This window comes from Tarenaya hassleriana, unplaced genomic scaffold (genome assembly GCF_000463585.1).
Source record: "Tarenaya hassleriana unplaced genomic scaffold, ASM46358v1 Cleome457, whole genome shotgun sequence".
In the NCBI taxonomy this organism is placed as follows: domain Eukaryota; kingdom Viridiplantae; phylum Streptophyta; class Magnoliopsida; order Brassicales; family Cleomaceae; genus Tarenaya; species Tarenaya hassleriana.
The window spans coordinates 23,685-42,727 of NW_010967274.1; the positions used below are offsets into that span (position 1 = coordinate 23,685).

At 37.9% G+C, this 19,043-nt stretch overlaps 1 protein-coding gene across 1 annotated transcript; it reads right to left on the reverse strand.

Moving 5' to 3' along the window:
- Positions 1–3,433: 3,433 nt before the first annotated feature.
- Positions 3,434–4,502, reverse strand: LOC104825410 (uncharacterized protein At4g04775-like). The gene is made up of 3 exons (XM_010557733.2): positions 4,354–4,502; positions 3,916–4,089; positions 3,434–3,844 (listed from the first exon to the last, which is right to left on the reverse strand). Exons 2-3 carry the CDS (start codon positions 4,072–4,074, stop codon positions 3,530–3,532), a joined length of 474 nt encoding a protein of 157 aa, XP_010556035.1. The 5' UTR covers positions 4,075–4,089; positions 4,354–4,502; the 3' UTR covers positions 3,434–3,529.
- Between the last annotated feature and the right edge of the window lie 14,541 nt (positions 4,503–19,043).

The following is a 19,043-nucleotide window of genomic DNA, read 5'->3' on the forward strand; positions in this document are numbered from 1 at the left end:
ACTGTTAGCTTTGCAAAAATGGTTTAAATGACACTTAAACCAATGTTATGTCAAATTACCTTGATGAAAACAATACGCAGCCTTCCAGAAAAACTTTTTCTCTGTGAGTTCCTTGAATTGTTTCTTCCCATTAGCGTATATATGTCTCGCACACATTCGATGTTCACAACGTGGTAATTCTACGTCAATGACATTAATCAAACCCTAAAAAACCATAATTAACCATCAACGTATAAGTGCCTTGCACAATTACATATTCACAATAATTAGAAATGGAAAACAAGGTACCTTTTGCTTGTCAGAATATAATGTGATGCCTTCTCCTTATCCTAAACATAAATCTGTTTTTATTTTTCTAATAAACCAACCCCACGTGTCTTTATTCTCAACTCGAACAACAACCCATGCGTGGGGTAAATTCGATTATCAGCATCCCGACCAATGGCAGCAAGAAGTTCCCCTTTCAATGCCCACTTCAAGAAACAACCATCCAATCCTATAATCGGACGACAACATTTTTTCCACGTTTCAAGCAGTACCTCGAAACAAACATAAAATCGATCAAACAATCCATCTTCTGTACCAACTTCAATGGTTGTGTTCGGATTAGATCTATGAAGTTCTGCCTCATAATCCAATAACTTAGCGAATTGAGCCCCCTGATCTTGAACCAGTGTCCTTAAAGCAATTCTGCGGGCTTTGAAGCACTGAACACGAGAGACTATCACCTGGTGCCGCCCCATAACCTGATCTTGTATTTCTTTAGCTGAAAAAGATGGCTTTCTCCTGAGATCTTCTGCGAAAAGTTGCGCTATACGTGTTGAAGTCAACAACTCAATATGACTCCTCTTCGGGTGGTTGTGGTTATCATGGAATATCTTGATCAACCACTTGTTCGAAGCAACGTGCACAGAACAATAGATTCTCCATGAACAATCTGTTTCTGCGCAATGCACTGAATATCTTGTGCTTTCACACTTCCGTTGCTTCGAACAAGTGGTTGATCAAGATATTCCATGATAACCACAACCACCCGAAGAGGAGTCATATTGAGTTGTTGACTTCAACACGTATAGCGCAACTTTTCGCAGAAGATCTCAGGAGAAAGCCATCTCTTTCAGCTGAAGAAATACAAGATCAGGTTATGAAGCGACACCAGGTTATCAGTCTCTCGTGTTCAGTGCTTCAAAGCCCGCAGAATTGCTTTAAGGACACTGGTTCAAGATCAGGGGGCTCAATTCGCTAAGTTATTGGATTATGAGGCAGAACTTCATAGATCTAATCCGAACACAACCACTGAAGTTGGTACAGAAGATGGATTGTTTGATCGATTTTATGTTTGTTTCGAGGTACTGCATGAAACGTGGAAAAAATGTTGTCGTCCGATTATAGGATTGGATGGTTGTTTCTTGAAGTGGGCATTGAAAGGAGAACTTCTTGCTGCCATTGGTCGGGATGCTGATAATCGAATTTACCCCATCGCATGGGCTGTTGTTGGAGTTGAGAATAAAGACACGTGGGGTTGGTTTATTAGAAAAATAAAAACAGATTTATGTTTAGGAGAAGGAGAATGCATCACATTACATTCTGATAAGCAAAAGGTACTTTGTTTTCCATTTCTAATTATTGTGAATATGTAATTGTGCAAGGCACTTATACATTGATGGTTAATTATGGTTTTTTAGGGTTTGATTAATGCCATTGAAGTAGAATTACCACTGTGTGAACATCGAATGTGTGCGAGGAATATATACGCTAATTGGAAGAAACAATTCAAGGAACTCACAGAGAAAAAGTTTTTCTGGAAGGCTGCGTATTGTTTTCATCAAGGTAATTTGACATAACATTGGTTTAAGTGTCATTTAAACCATTTTTGCAAAGCTAACAGTAGTTTTCATGAAGGTGAATTTGGTGAATACATGGACGGGTTGAAACGTTTTAATCCAGCAGCATATGAGCATTGATTTCTACTAATCCGAAGCATTGGTCTCGAGCATTCTTCCAGGAAGCGGCAAAATGTGGAGATATTAACAACAACTTAAACGAGAGTTTCAACAGTTCAATCAAAGATGCTCGACTTCGTCCAGTAGTAGACATGCTTGAGGATATTCGGAGAAAAGCCATGGGACGGATTGCAAAAAGGTTGAGAGATGCTAATAAATGTGTAACACAGTTTACTCCTCATGCCATGGAGGAATTAGAGAAATCTCGGAAGAAAAGTGGGTATTGCATGGTCATTCCCAGCGGACATGGGAAATACGAGGTTATGAATCTCGGTACAAGTTATTCCATCGACCTTGGCATGAAGAGTTGTGTGTGTCGAGAATGTGATGTAACCGGGATCCCATGTTGTCATGCTTTATCTGTCATCAATAAAAAACGAGAGAGTTTATCGGCGTAAGTCAATATTTTACAGGTATGTATTATCAATACAAATTATGGTTTAGTTGTTTACTAATGACAAAATTTTTCTGCAGGTATGTGTCCGATTACTTTTCAAAGGAAAAATGGATAGCGACATACGAGCATAATATTATACCCGTGAATGGAGAAAAATTATGGAGAAAGACAAAAAAAAAACTCCAGTTGGTGTACCCAATACGAGAACAATGTCGGGTTGCCCTAGAAAGTTCAATCGGACAAAGGATCCACATGAGCCTCCCCCGAAGAATGGTCGTATCTCACGTCACGGAAGAAAAATGACATGTACTCGCTGTCAACAGGTTGGACACAATGTAAGGTCATGTAAGAAATGAACTATTTCGAATGCAGGGTCCAACACGAGGGAGAGGTCGTCCGAGAAAATCACAGGTACGAAATCTGTATTTTTTTCTGGTTTTATTGATCGGTTGTGATGAATATCTTGTGATTAGTTGGTAGGTGAAATAGTCAGCTGCCACCATCAAAAAAGAAGAAATCTACACGTATAATGTCGGAAAATGCTCAAAGTAGTGCTAACTCAGTAGCTGATGGTATAAAACTTCACAACCTGATGCACTAGAGTTCCTGATATTTCTTTACATCCTAATGTTGTTTATTTTCTGTTATGCAGGTTCTTCCAGTCCAACGCAATCAAGTCAAACATTACAATCAGTATTTCCTCATTATCAGAGAACAACTTCATCGCTTCCGCATAGAATTTTCATTGCACCACGTACGGGTCGAAAGTTTCAGATTCCAAGACAACAAAAGCCAAACTAAATATGTACTAAGTGGGATGTTTTGGATAGTGTTTTGGAAGAAATTTTTTGGATGATGTCTTGGATGGAATTTTTTGGATGATCTCTTGGATGTAATGTTTTGGAACAACAAAAATCATGTTTTTCTTCCATATGATATATTGGATGTAATGGATTAACATGTTATGTTTGTAAATCTCATCAGGTTTATTATACGTTGTAAAATATATCATGTACACTATATGAATACAATAGAACACATAAATATATAATCCGATTACGATTATAAGATCCGATTACAAATTCTACCAACGATAGTAAAATCCGATTACAAGTTCTACCAACTTTTTCTAAACATAGGATAGTCCATAATAACGGGCAAATACTATAATTACAACCATGACAACTGCACCAAACATATATTCAATATTATTGTATTTACCCATCTTAAGATTCAACTTTTCGATCTCCACATTCATCTTCTCTAACTTAACATTCATCTTCTCCATCTTCACATCCATCATCTTCTCCATCTTAACATCCATCATTTTCTCTCTCTTAACATCCATCTTCTCCATCTTCACTTCATATAACTCACCACAGATACCATTCAACTCTTCAATTAACGCATCGTCGAGCCATTTAAAAAAATGGGAACCATTCCTCTGAAACATAAAACAACACAAACATAAAGATCATTCTCATTATGGAAAGAAAATATACTCACATCACATACCTCTTGCGAATCACAAGAAAATAATAGTCTTTCCGGATTTTTGTCTGTTCTCGATGTTTTCCTCGAAATATGTCCTCCACATCCACATTGAAATCGTAATCCACTGTTTTCCCGAGTTGATCGAACATTCGAAATTGAAGACTCTCCTTCGTAACTCATCTTTTCATTTTGAATCTGTTATATAAACATGTTCGGCATTCTTCAAACATAATCCAAAAACATAAGCCTCAAATTGATGAAATCTAACACATTTCTAAAACGATATTCAAATTTGTTGAACCCAAACACAATACACCAAAATTTTCCAAATATAACAAATTAACCACAAAATCTCATAACTTTTCAGTCCTAAAACAATATTACATATATGAAATTTCCTAAATTCGACATATTTCAAGCCCAACACAAAACCCTAAAACCCCAAATTTCGGTTATTACCTCTTGTCTTCACTTTGGAGAACGTACAACTGATAGAATCACAGACGAGTCGAACGAGATGGAATCGATGCGAGTTGTAGTCGAAATCTGCTCAAAACAACGACCATGAAGATTGAAGAAATCCCTAGAGCTCCTCTCTCTCTCTCTATCGTGTCTGTGGAAAGAAGATGAACTAGTTCAGACCAAGCAAAGGCATTTAATAAATGAGTTATAATGATGTGGCAAACTTAATCCTACGTGGACTTCGTTCTGTAGTTCCGTTTGAGCCACATCGGCTTTTCCGTTTCCACCATCACCGATATCACGACGCCGGGGTTTATGGGTTACTAATTAAAAAGTACGGGGTTTTTTCCGTAATTTCCAAAGTACAGGGTTTTTTCGTTAACCTGGGAAAAGTACAGGGTTTTTTTGGCGATTACCCCTTAAATATTTACCAACTCTGAGCTCTTTAAGCAACACTCGTCTCAAGTTTCGGCAGTTTTAAAGAGTCTGATGATCTTGGTAGTATATGTACCTATGTATAGCTTCCAGTAGCAACTTTGCTCTATAAAATAGCGTAAAAGTGATATTAAATTTACTATTAGCTAATACTAGGTAATAAGTAATAACCCGCGCGAATCGTGCAGATTTAATATTACGAATTTAAATAATTTTTTATTTTTAAAATTAAATATAATAAATTTTGTTTTTAAATTTATAATTTAAATTATTCTATTAAAATAATTTTTTTGTCAAAGTGTGAAAATAATAAGATGATAAGGATGGATCTAAATATAATAGTATGGGGTATTACATCCCACTCTATAATTAATAAAATATAATTTATTCATAAATTTTATAAAATTTGTAGATATCCGTAATACTTTTACCACTATTTTTTTTCTTTATATGTTTCTCTTATCATTTTTTATATTTTATTGATCGTTTTTATTTTTAATTCTTTATTTTTAATTTAGGTAATAATCTACATGTATCGTGTAGACTTAAAATCTCAAATCTCAAAATGTTTAACAATTTTCTATACCATCTTCAATGACGTTAAATTTTGGTGAATTGCGATAAGTAAATATATGATATGCTGGGCATATAATTAAAATTTACTAAGTGAAGATGCCACGTCACTAAACTAAAATTGAATATTTTTTCGGTTCATATTAAATTAATTGGCTTGGTTAATTTTGTAATGATTTTATGATGATTTTGAGTTGTAATATGATATGAAACACTTGACATTTATATTGTATTTAATTAGTTAATATGATTGTGGCAAAAAATTAAGATCAGTTGTTTGAGTTGAACTAAGTATAAATAGAAAACTTTAATAATATAAAAACTTTGTTATATTTTTTTGTAAGTAGAATTAAATCAATGACATAATATCGTTATTACTGTATAAATATTTTATCATTTCAGTATAACCGATTTATTATGGTTGTCTTTGGTACTGGTGTGACCTTTTTCAATGCCTGCCAAAAATTCAAGTTATGAGGTAATAATAAAAATAATTTTGGTAAATATTATAAATAAAGATATTTTTCAAAAATAATATAATTTATTTACCTTAAATGGAAATTTTTGATAATGTTCAATTTTTCATCTATGTAAATCTTTGTAGACGTTGATGTGTTGAGTGTTAGAACACCTAATACATAAAATATATTAGTAAACTCAATATAATAATAATAATGGTTTTTAAATATTAATCTATCAAATATTTAGAAATTAATTTGTGTTAAATAATTACCGTGAATAATCTTTGGATTTACACCCGTAACGACTGCGATACTTTTTCTGACATTCAATCTATGAATTTGTGAATGGAGTTCTGCAGCGAGATCATCCCATACAGAAAGCTTGACGATATTGTTGCTGGTTTTTAAATTGAAATTATATGTTAGTTTGTATAAAATTAATTTAGTTAAAATTTTATAAAATGATAATTTTTGCAGTGTAAATAGAATTTGAAAACTTACTCTTCCAATAATAAACGAAGAATAATTTTCTGAGTTGATGACGACATTCGTAAATTTGATCCTTGTATTGCGACTAAAACTCCAATAATATCTGCAACATTAAAGAATATATTAATTATATAATCTAATATTTTCTTTTTGGTTTTTTTATATTATCACATACCTAGTAGATCGTGTTTTTTGTTTGTCAATGTCAACAAATCGTCATATAAACATATTCGAATTTTGTTTTGGCAATATTATAAGTAGTTACAACAACTTTTTCAATAATAGTATCATCTGTAAAATAAATACGAAATTTACTGTTCGTCAATTTGTATATATTTTTATTTGGTAGAATCTTAAAATGTCTGACTAAAAATATATCTCTCTCATTTATTATATTTTTAAAATTTTCTGCATGATCCTAACATATTTTTCCTTCAACAACATTCTCCTGCAACGTTATAAGTAGAAAAGATTAGATTTGTAATAAACATAGTATAAGAAAATCAATGTTAATTAAAAACGTACATTTTTATCAATTAATAAGAATCCGATGCCATTGAACCTATTCCCATTGAAAGGATTTTGTCCATCCCATATTCGTAGAAATCTGATTGTAATATACCGATAATTATGATGTTTACTCATCTGATCCAATCTTACATGGGTTGATATCACTGGATGCATCTGATTTTTAGATTCCTACAATAAATTTTATTTGATCAATAACAATATTATTTGTCATATAGTATATTTATTCATTATTTTTATATGAATAAGGCAATCGTTGAACGGAATAATATATGTATTTACACACAAAAATCGGTGGGATATCATATTTAAAAATATAAAAAATATGATTAGCACATAAATATTATATTTTATATAAATTAATAAAAATTTAACAAAATGCAACATAAGTGATATTTAGGTTGATCCACCAAATTGTTCTAAATAAAATTTTTATATATATAGATGTGGAGAATAATAACTATATAATCCATGATTCATTGTTAGTAAACTTAAATCAAAAAATAAAATTATATATATATATAAAACAAACATGTTAAACAAAAGTCAGTAAACAAAAACATTTTTTTAACTTCTATATATAAACATATATAATATATACTGATATAAATATAAAAAAATTAAATATATGTTTTGGTACCAATGAAATCCTTTCTAATGAAATATGAACACGAAACCAGGCAAAGACGAAGAAAAAGAAAACCTAAATGAAAGGTTTAAGGGGAAAACGAGTAATGAAGAAGTGGGCTTGACATTCTACAAACGGTGGACTTGGGACATGAAGTGGAAAAACAAGTATAATAAAATAAACTTTACGTAACAAACCATGTACGGAAACATGACAAATGGGTTTAAGGGGAAAACATCATATCAGAAAATTCTCTTTTCTTCATCTTCTTCGTTCTTCACTTTATTTTGAAATACTTGATCTGGAAATCAAACATCAAATCTTTTTATTTTAGTAACAGGTAAACTAGACAGCAAGAGACTGTCGAAATGAAACAGCACAAAGCTAGCTATCTGTTGAGAGGTGGGCAAATATTTTAGATGGAGAACTTAGAAAAACTTAGATGAGAGGAAGTGGAGAGGAGAACACTTCAAAAACTTTTTTTTTTGTTCTTGCTTTTAACTGGATGAAAAATGACATAACTTATACTCCTATTTATACTACATGTAGGAAGATTCTACACACTATGATTAATTACAAATAGTAATTATCACTTATTTATTTTAATTTGACTCACCTAGAATTCAACAAATTCTAGAATAAACAAGATTAGTCTTCAATGCGCCCTCCTAAGCTTGATTCCCGCATGCCAAGCTTGTGGCGTAGCTTCTCGAATACCTCCCTCTTCAAGGGCTTCGTGAAAATGTCAGCAACCTGTTCTTCTGTCTTCAACTTTACTTGAACTTCCTTCTTTGCAATGCACTCCCGAATGAAATGAAACCTTGTATCAATATGCTTACTCCGATCATGATACACCGGATTCTTCGCCAACACAATCGCCGACTTGTTATCAACATAGATATCTGTAGAGCCACCTTCTCCAAACTGAATTTCTTTGAGCAAACCCCGAAGCCATATTGAGTGACAAACACAAGATGTTGCAGCAACATACTCTGCCTCACAAGTTGATAACGTCACTATCGGTTGTTTCTTCGATAACCAAGTAAACGCCGTTGGTCCATAGAAGAAAACAAAACCCGTCGTGCTCTTCCTGTCATCGGGATCTCCAGCCCAATCACTGTCACTGTAACCTCTCAATTCTGTTTCTCCGGATGATGGATAGAACATCCCCAAACTCAAGGTACCTTTAATATATCGAAGAATCCTCTTTGCAACCTTCAAATGATAAGATGTAGGACTCTCCATATGACGACTAACTATGCCAACCGCAAACAGAATATCCGGTCTTGTGCATGTCAAGTACCGCAAGCTTCCAACCAAACTCTTGAATACAGTAGGATCAACTGCTTCTCCATCACAATACTTAGATAATTTCTCTCCAACCTCCATAGGAGTACTTATTGGTTTGCAATTCTGCATGTCAAACTTCTTCAAGACTTGTTTAGAATACTGCTCCTGAGAAACAAATATACCTTCATCTTCTTGTTTGACTTCAATCCCCAGATAATATGACATCAACCCGATGTCAGTCATCTCGAACTCTCTAGTCATCGCCTTTTTGAACTCTTCAAACATCCGGGGATTATTGCCTGTAAATATCAAATCATCGACATAGAGACAAACGATCAAGACATCGTTGTTATGTACCTTGGTGTAGATGGCGTACTCGTGAGGACATTTCTTGAAACCATTTTGCTGGAAGTAGTGATCAATCCGACTGTTCCATGCCCTTGGCGCCTGCTTTAAACCATACAAGGCTTTCTTCAGTTTCAGAACATGATCCTCACGGCCATGAACAACATATCCCTCGGGTTGCTCAATATAAACATCCTCTTCAAGAACTCCATTCAAAAATGCTGATTTTACATCCATTTGGTAGATTTTCCATTGATTTTGAGCCGCAAGTGAGATGAGCAACCTTATAGTTTCAAGACGCGCAACTGGAGCAAACACTTCATCGTAATCAATTCCGGCACGTTGTTTGTATCCTTTGGCAACGAGTCTAGCCTTGTACCTTTCAACCTCTCCTTTTGAATTTCGTTTGATCTTGTAAACCCACTTCACACCAATGGGTTTATATCCTCTCGGCAATGTAGTCAACTCCCACGTTTCATTTTTCTTGATGGCCGCAATTTCCTCATTCATGGCCTTCCTCCACTGTTCATTCTCCGATGCTTCAGTAAAATTGATCGGTTCTGTATCTGCAAAAAGACAGAACAAAGTATGGTTCTGATTGAGATCATAGATCTCTTCCAAACTCTTCGTACCTCTTGGTCCAATAACGTTAGGACTATCTTCGGATGATGAAGATACTCCCGAGTTGGACCCAACCTCGAAATGTGATTGCGGAGTTGGAGTCAACTCCAACCCAAACTCCTCATGATCATTTCCTATCACAGATGGATAGAAAGTAAACTTCTCATTGTCATTTGAACTCCATTCCCATGCATTCTTTTCATCCACAACAACATCTCAGCTCACTTTGATCTTCTTCTCAACGGGATCATATAACTTGTAGCCTTTCGATTGTTGATTATATCCCACGAAGATATATTTTTCACTGCGATCATCAAGTTTCTTTCTGTGTTGCGCGGGGACATGGACATGAGCAAGACTTCCAAAAATTTTCAGATGAGATATGTTGGGTTTGTATCCACTCCATGCTTCTTGCGATGTCTGATTCCAAACACTCCTTGTCGGACAACGGTTCAATAGATAAACAGCACAATCAACTGCCTTAGCCCAGAATTCCTTCGGTAAGTTCTTGCTCTTCAACATGCTTCGGACCATGTTCAAAATAGTCCTATTCTTTCTCTCGGCGACTCCGTTCTGTTGTGGTGAGTATGGAACGGTAAGTGGTCTCCGTATGCCATTCTCTTCACAAAACTTCTTGAACTCTTTAGAAGTAAACTCACCACCCCGATCCGACCGTACGGATTTAATCTCAAACCCGCTTTGCCTTTCAGCAAGAGCCTTGAATCTTTTGAATGCCGAAAAAACTTCTGATTTTTCCTTTAGAAAATAAACCCACATTTTTCGACTGTAATCATCAATGAATAACAAGAAGTACCTGTTATTACCGAATGATGGTGGGTCAAGGGGTCCGCACACATCAGTGTGTATCAACTCCAATAATTGATTCGCTCTTGTCATTGACTCATTTGGAAAGCTTTGACGATGTTGCTTTCCAACCAAACATCCTTCACAAACTTGATTCGGTTGATCAATAGATGGTAACCCGTTCACCATCTTTTTGGATGACAACAACTTCAAACCTCCGAAATTCAGGTGCCCAAGTCGTAAATGCCATAACCAAGACTCCTCCTCGAAACATGCTTTCAAACACTTCCCAACATTAGTCTGAATGTTCATCGGGAACATTCGATTCTCCGTCATCGAAACATAAGTCAAGAGATTCCCTTTGTTGTCATTGAGATAAATGTTTCGATTCCTCTAATGAATATTATATCCTTTCTCTAACAATTGACCAATACTTAAAATATTAGTCTTCATACCTGGCACATAGTACACGTTGGATATGTACTCATGGCCTCCATTCCTTAGCTTAATCAGAATCTTGCCCTTTCCCTTGACCGCGATTTTGGATAGATCTCCAAATGAGATATTTCCCGTCACCGACTCATCGATATCCAGAAACATGTGACGATAGCCGCACATGTGGTTACTCGCACCGGTATCAAGGTACCAAATTTGCTCTCGCTCTTCACCGGAGCCTTTGCGTGCAAGTAAAACCGTGTCTTCCACTTCTTTTTTCTCCTCTGCATAATTAGCTTGCTCTTTTTTCTCATCCGGCCCGTCAAGACATTCATATGAAAAATGTCCATACCGATGACAATTGTAGCACTCAACATCGCGTTTGTCTTGCCTTTGGGTATAACCTCCTCTACCGCGTCCTCTTGAAGAACGTCCACCCCATGCGTTCTGGGTTTGATTTTGATCCCGTGTGTCTCCTCCTCGACTGCGACCACGGCCGCGACCTCGTCCTCGTCCTCGACCACGTCCCCGTCCTTCACCACGACCACGTCCACCTTGGTTCCGATAATCATTTTTCTTCTCTTCAATATTCACCTTTGCTTGAAGAGCATGCTCGATCGGCTCTTTGTGTCTCCTTTTAATTTTTTCTTCATGAACTTGAAGCTTTCCGGTGAGTTCATCAATGGTCATTTTCTCAATGTCGTTAGATTCTTTAATCACCACAACGACATGATCGAACTTCGGAGATAGTGACCGAAGTATCTTCTCCACGATTCGACTATCTGTCATCTTTTCACCGTTGCTTACGAGTTGATTGGAGACCGCCGTAACTCGAGAGATATAGTCGAAGACTGCTTCTGGCTCCTTCATTTGCAAAGCTTCGAATTCTCCACGAAGTGATTGAAGCCGCACCTTTTTCACCTTGTCAATACCCTTGAAAGCATTTTCAAGAGTATCCCATGCCTTCTTCGATGTGGTGGCATGAGCGATCTTCTCGAAGATGGTATCATCCACACTAAGTTGGATGAACGAAAGTGCCCGTTAGTCTCTTACTTTCGCTTCTTTGGCCGCCTTCTTCACGGCTTGGCTAGCGGAAGCCAAATTCTCCGGTTCTTCATACTCTTCTTCGATGGCATCCCATACATCTTGTCCACCAAGGAACGCCTTCATTTGAATACTCCATCTTTCATAGTTGTCTTTCGTAAGCTTTGGAATCAGGAAAGCTCCGCTTGTAGTCGCCATCGCCTAGGCTCTGATACCACTTTGTTGAGAGGTGGACAAATATTTTAGATGGAGAACTTAGAAAAACTTAGAGGAGAGGAAGTGGAGAGGAGAACACTTCAAAAACTTTTCTTTTTGTTGTTGCTTTTAACTTGATGAAAAATGACATAACTTATACTCCAATTTATACTACATGTAGGAAGATTCTACACACTATGATTAATTACAAATAGTAATTATCACTTATTTATTTTAATTTGACTCACCTAGAATTCAACAAATTCTAGAATAATCAAGATTAGTCTTCAAGGGTACAACAAGACCAGAGATTGGAATAGTGAAGAACTCTTGGTGCAATTGCTTGCTTTTACAACAACTTTTGTATCGTCGTCTCATTGGTTGCAAGGTATTTCTTCAGCTGTCATATCTTATATTCTTCCAAGCATATCTCATATTCTATTTGTGTTTATCTTCATTCAGGGTTGTGTTATGTCGATATTTGTTAATACATGAATTGCTCCTGCTCTTATAATTTTTTTTTTCTAGACTGAAAGTGCTGCTAACCTCAATTGTGTCGTACTTTATATGTGATAATAAGCAAATGATTAATGAATTAGCATTTCCACATTTGATATGAATATATAAAAATGATATATGTTTATATAATCCAATTTAGCTATATATACACACACATGCACGAGTGTATTTATAATAACAAAAAAGGACACATGTTATAACGAAATATACTTTTATATATAAGATGATATATATATATATATATCATTTGCAAATGAAAAGATCATATTATTCATAATAAATATATTTATAGTCAAATTTACAATGAAAATTAGATCATCGAGATATAATAATAAAAAATGAAAGGTATATTAAATATTAAATTTAAGAAAATATAAAAAAGAATGGATAATGAAATTATTTTCATTTTAGAGAATAAACCGAATGTATAAGATAAAAAACAAAAGTTATATAAGAAATTTCTAAAATTCTAAAAGTTTAAATCTGTAATATAAATTCGAATACAAACACGACCCCCAAATATCCAAATAAACAAAAAATCACATATTTTTGTACTGTGACAATTTTTTTTTTTTACGTGTGTGTTTTAACTATATGATATTGAAGTTAAGCTGCATAAATATTGTCGTTGAGGTTGGTGTTTGTATGTGAATCTAGAAAACTTGGTTCATGATTTTGAGGCGTATGATATTGAAATAACATATGCATTATTTCTATTTCAGTGATTATTGTATTAGTTTAATCTATGAAAAAAAATTAGTTAAGAAATGAACAATTTAAGATGAACGTAAGAGGAAAAAAAACAGACAGGTGAGTTAGAAGCAAGAGTGTTATTACTTTTAGAACCAGGAAACAACACATGAATGGAACATCAAATTTGTCGGGAGGATTCCAATTCATTGAAATCTAAACATTATTCAGAAGATTCATGTAATATTCATCCAAAATCATTGAGAAAAATGCAAAGTTCGAGTCTTTGAAAATATTTAAAATTTGTAACGCCCGAAACCCGCATCCCACAATACGAGTTGCGTCACATGGACAATTAAAATAAAAACTCAATTTTCAAAAATCCGCGGGAATTTAAAACTTTTATTTTCAGAGTTAGCGGAAGAAAACACTCGTACATACATATATGATACATTATTTCCAGTTATAATTATACATAATCAAGTGGTAGTATAACCTTATTACAAACCTTAAAGTCTACCACCGATATAAACAAAACGTTCCCAAAAATATAAATGTATCAAAATACGTAATTATACATGATCGGTAGTGGTACACTGCCCATGTCTCCGATGTCCGCTCCTCGGCTACTGCTGCTAACGACCTGAAACGTTGCGTAACAACGTCCTAAGCTAATTGCTTTGAGAGTGAACTCAGGCGTAACCCGGAGTTCCATTCTCATGAGACCAGGGAAAACAAATACATATATATATATACTAATACTCTAATAAACATGAATCGAAAACAGAGAATCAGGATAAGCATGCAACAATCACAATCAAGTCCGTACGACAAATCGCAGGACATAGTCCGTCAAATCGTCTCTACGCGCACCATGCGTAGGTAATGTACTCCCCATGTGCATAGCACAACCACCTCTCTCCTCGGAATCCATCTACTCCGCAACCACTCGGATCCGGCATAAATATATTTCTCTCCTCTCGAACACATCACCCCACCCTAGCATCGATGTCACCTCTCGGTTCTAGGCGTGTCACCCAATTCCGGCATTGATGTCACCTCTCAATACTAGAGCTCACCAGACGTCGGCTACAACCGACGCCATCGACTATAACGAGAGAGCCCATCGCTGCAACTCTCCCTCGTCGACCATCCGCCGCAGAAATACTTGTCAGGTTCGGGCCCGAACCTGGCAGAGTAAGTCCGTACCACCTCCTCGGGAGACCCCAATCTACCTAAATATCAGGTATGTGTGATGCCCTCATCTTCAGGATACTCATATCCCCGGGTCCGCTCCGTCGCTAACGGAAACGTTGGCGCAGTTCCAAGAACCGTATGTTCCTCGTCACGCAATAGTACCGACTACAATCGGCTATCTACGCAAGTCATCGGGGTGCCCATAACCGTCCTATCGTTCGGACGTTGGCGCGATTTTATCATCGCCACATTCACAATCATATCCCATATGGGTGGCATCCGACCCGGATCGGATGGCCCATAGATGGGACGCAATCTCGCAATCATCGTGCAATCATTCACAAACGCCCGTTTCTACAATCACGCGCTAAACGTTAATCCGAATCCTTCCGAATTAACGCTAGTGCCATGCCAGCTACCCCAGTCACATGCATTTATATAGTTTATTTACTATACATGTATTTCCGCTTGCGTAGCCTTTTATATTTATTTATATATTTTTCTTTGAGTATCTCCATTCATATTACCATATTGTACCTCCGGTACGACCTACCTGGTCCCGGTCCGCCCGGAAAACCAGTTCGGTTCATTCCGTGGTTTTAACCTTACCTATTAGTCATTTTGGGTCCAGACTACGTGTGGTCCAGTCTGGCCCGTATTTCTGGTATATTTTATATTTTTCACTTTTTCACAATTTGAGCTAGGGTAATATTAGGTCCGTCTTATCAAGTTTTTCAATTTTCCACATGGTGAAATTTTAAGGTTCCGTTACTCTTTTTTTTTCAGTCCGATCGGTCTAGGGACAGTCGGTTCGGAATGGACGTTCCACCTTGTCCAGACCAGACGGTCTGGCTAGTGCAGAACGGACATTCCGGACTATCCAGAACGTCCTCTGTCCAGAACGGACGGTCTGGACTTCGTCTTCAACCTCTGGACTTCGCCTTTTCTCCTGCAGACCTAGAACGAATGGTCTGACCTCAGACCGAACGTTCTAGTCCTCGGATCTCATAAAAAACACTCAAAGATGCACGATTCTCTATGGGCAATTAATCAAAACTCATATAATTTCATGGAGAACACGAATCAAACATCAATTTTGCACGAAATCACTCAAAACCCAAAACCCCATGTCAATAGACTTCCGAATTAAACTCGAATTCACTCACCTCGGGTTAATTATGTGCTCTGAGTGACGGATAGGGGGCTTGGTGATGCTCCTCTGTGTCTGTAGAAGCAAGTAAGAACGTGAGTTCCTCGGATTTGAGGGAGAATTCGGCTATGAGGTTGAGGAAGAATGAAGAGAAAGAAGATGGCTAAATAAAGCCCGAATTCGTCGAATTTTGGTGGAAATCCGGACCCAGGGTAGACCACATCACGCTTAACGGGTTTTCTGGTTGAGGTTAGTGCGCAGGGGTCGTTTTCAGGTCGGTCCGGACGAAAGCCGCGACTTTGGTCGCTGCCGACAGTCTGGTCCGTCCGTTCCGAGACTGTCTGGAATGGACGTTCCGCTCCTGTGCGGTCCGTCCGTTCTAGACTCTCCAGAACGGACGGTCCGAGATTTTTTTTTTGAAAAACTGGGTTGTTACAATCTACCCCCTTAAAATGAATTCGTCCTCGAATTCGGACCAATTTAAATTGAAAGTTACGTAACAAATAGGTGGGGGTAATGATCGCGCATCTCCTTTTCTGGTTCCCACGTCATGTCAGAGACTCCTTCACTCCGCCACAGGACTTTGACTAAGGGAATTGATACGTGTGTACCGAGTCTAAAATCTATAACCCGATTCACAACTCACCGCAAGGATACAGATCGTCGTAACACGGGGTCGAACACGAGGACCGGTTGCTAAATCCAAATCTAAATAAAAAATAGATCAAAGCAAGCAAGCAAGTGATGATGGAAGTATATGGAATCTATAGGAAACGAGCCAATATCTAAAACTCCCTATCGGATGGCTCCGAAAGAGATGGCAGAACTGAAAAAGCAGTTGAACGAATTAATGGAGACAGGATTCATCCGACCGAGTGTATCACCGTGGGGAGCACCGGTGTTATTTGTGAAGAAGAAGGATGGTAGTATGCGACTCTGCATCGACTACCGAGGCCTGAACCAGGTGACCATCAAGAATCGGTATCCCTTGCCGAGAATTGATGAGCTGCTTGATCAATTGCAAGGAGCGAAGTGGTTTTCTAAGATCGATCTACGTTCTGGGTATTATCAGATCCGTGTAAAGCCTGAGGATATTCAGAAGACTGCCTTTCGAACTAGGTACGGTCATTTCGAATTCGTGGTCATGCCATTTGGTTTGACGAATGCCCCAGCAGTCTTCATGCAATTAATGCACCGCGTGTTCATGGATTATCTCGATGAGTTCGTCATAATCTTTATTGACGATCTCTTGATATATTCACCGGACCAGCAGACGCATGAAGAACACCTACGGAAGATCTTATGGCGATTGCGGGATAATCAATTATACGCTAAATTCAGCAAGTGTGGTTTTTGGTTGCAAGAAATCGGATTCCTTGGTCACGTCGTTTCGGCACAAGGTATCCAGGTTGATCCAGCAAAGATCGAGGCAGTAATGGATTGGAAGACGCCCACTAATGCGACCGAAATTCGAAGCTTCTTGGGCTTAGCAGGTTATTACCGCCGTTTCGTAGAAGGATTCGCTAAACTGGCAAAGCCAATGACGAAGTTGACGGGAAAGAATGTACGCTTCGAATGGACGGAGGATTGCGAAAGGAGTTTCATGGAACTAAAGAAGAGGTTGACCACTGCACCCATTTTGGCATTACCTCGCCCAGGTGTTCCGTATGATGTGTACACGGATGCATCGAGGCAAGGATTGGGCTGTGTTTTAATGCAAGAAGGACATGTGATAGCGTATGCATCCAGACAGTTGAAAAGACACGAAGAGAACTATCCGACTCATGATCTGGAACTAGCCGCGATAATCCACGCTCTGAAAATTTGGAGATCTTATCTTTATGGTGAAAAGGTTAAACTCAACACCGATCACAAGAGTTTAACCCATGTCATCTCGCAGAAAGATTTGAACCTCCGACAACGACGTTGGCTAGAACTTATGGCTGATTATGACCTGGAAATTGCTTACCATCCGGGTAAAGCAAATGTTGTAGCCGATGCATTAAGTCGGAAGAAGATACTGTCTGCTATCAGAGTACTGTCCTCATCACAGGAGAATATAGCAGAGTTGTCAGCTATATTGGGTCATTTGATAGTTGCAGGGGACGAACAGTTCTCAGATCTGAGAACACGGGTAATTTCAGAACAGCGCAATGATCCAGAACTCATGAAGTACATACAGGAGATTGAACGATATCGTGAGAAAGGATATCAGTTGGATGATGTACAGGCATTGAGACTGCATAACCGGCTTTGTGTACCGAGTAATAATGAGCTAAGACGGGAAATCTTGCAAGAAGCTCATCAAACCAGACTGGCGATTCATCCAGGAGCTAGCAAGATGTATCGAGGCTTACGACGGTGGTATACTTGGTCCGGTATTAAGAAAGACGTCGCAGATTTTGTTGCGCGATGTCTGACGTGTCAACAAGTGAAGGCTGAACGACAAATGCCTGGAGGAAAGTTGCAACCATTAGAGATTCCGGAGTGGAAGTGGGACTCTATAGCAATGGATTTCGTGGTTGGATTGCCAACAACTCCGACAAAGAAGAATGCAATTTGGGTGGTTGTAGACCGATTAACTAAATCGGCACATTTCATACCGATCCGACAAGAGTACACAGTTGAGAGATTGGCACAGATCTATGTGGATGAGATCGTCCGATTACACGGAGTGCCGAGTGAGATTATCTCTGACAGAGATCCTCGCTTTACTTCAAGACTGTGGAAGGCTATACAGGATGCATTGGGAACGAAGCTGAAGATGAGTACGGCATATCACCCACAGACGGATGGGCAGTCGGAACGAACCATCCAAACGCTGGAAGATATGTTGAGAGCGTGTATATTGGATTGGGGAATTCCGTGGGATCGACACCTGATGTTGTGCGAATTTGCGTACAACAACAGTTTCCATGCTAGTATCGGTATGCCACCTTATGAGGCGCTGTATGGACGACCTTGTAAGACTCCACTATGTTGGACGGAAATCGGAGAACGACGAAATTTTGGGCCTGAAATTGTGGAGGAAACGACTGAGGTTATCCGAAATATCAAGGTTAACCTGAAGGTCGCACAAGATCGTCAAAAGTCTTATGCAGACAAAAAGAGGCGGGATTTCCAACTAGAAGTGGGCGATCAAGTATTTCTACGGGTACAGGCAATTCGAGGACATGCAAGGTTCGGTAAAACGGGGAAGCTCAAACCTCGTTATATTGGGCCGTATCCAGTAATTGGAAAAGTGGGAGCAGTGGCGTATCGAGTGGAGTTACCGGCAGAACTC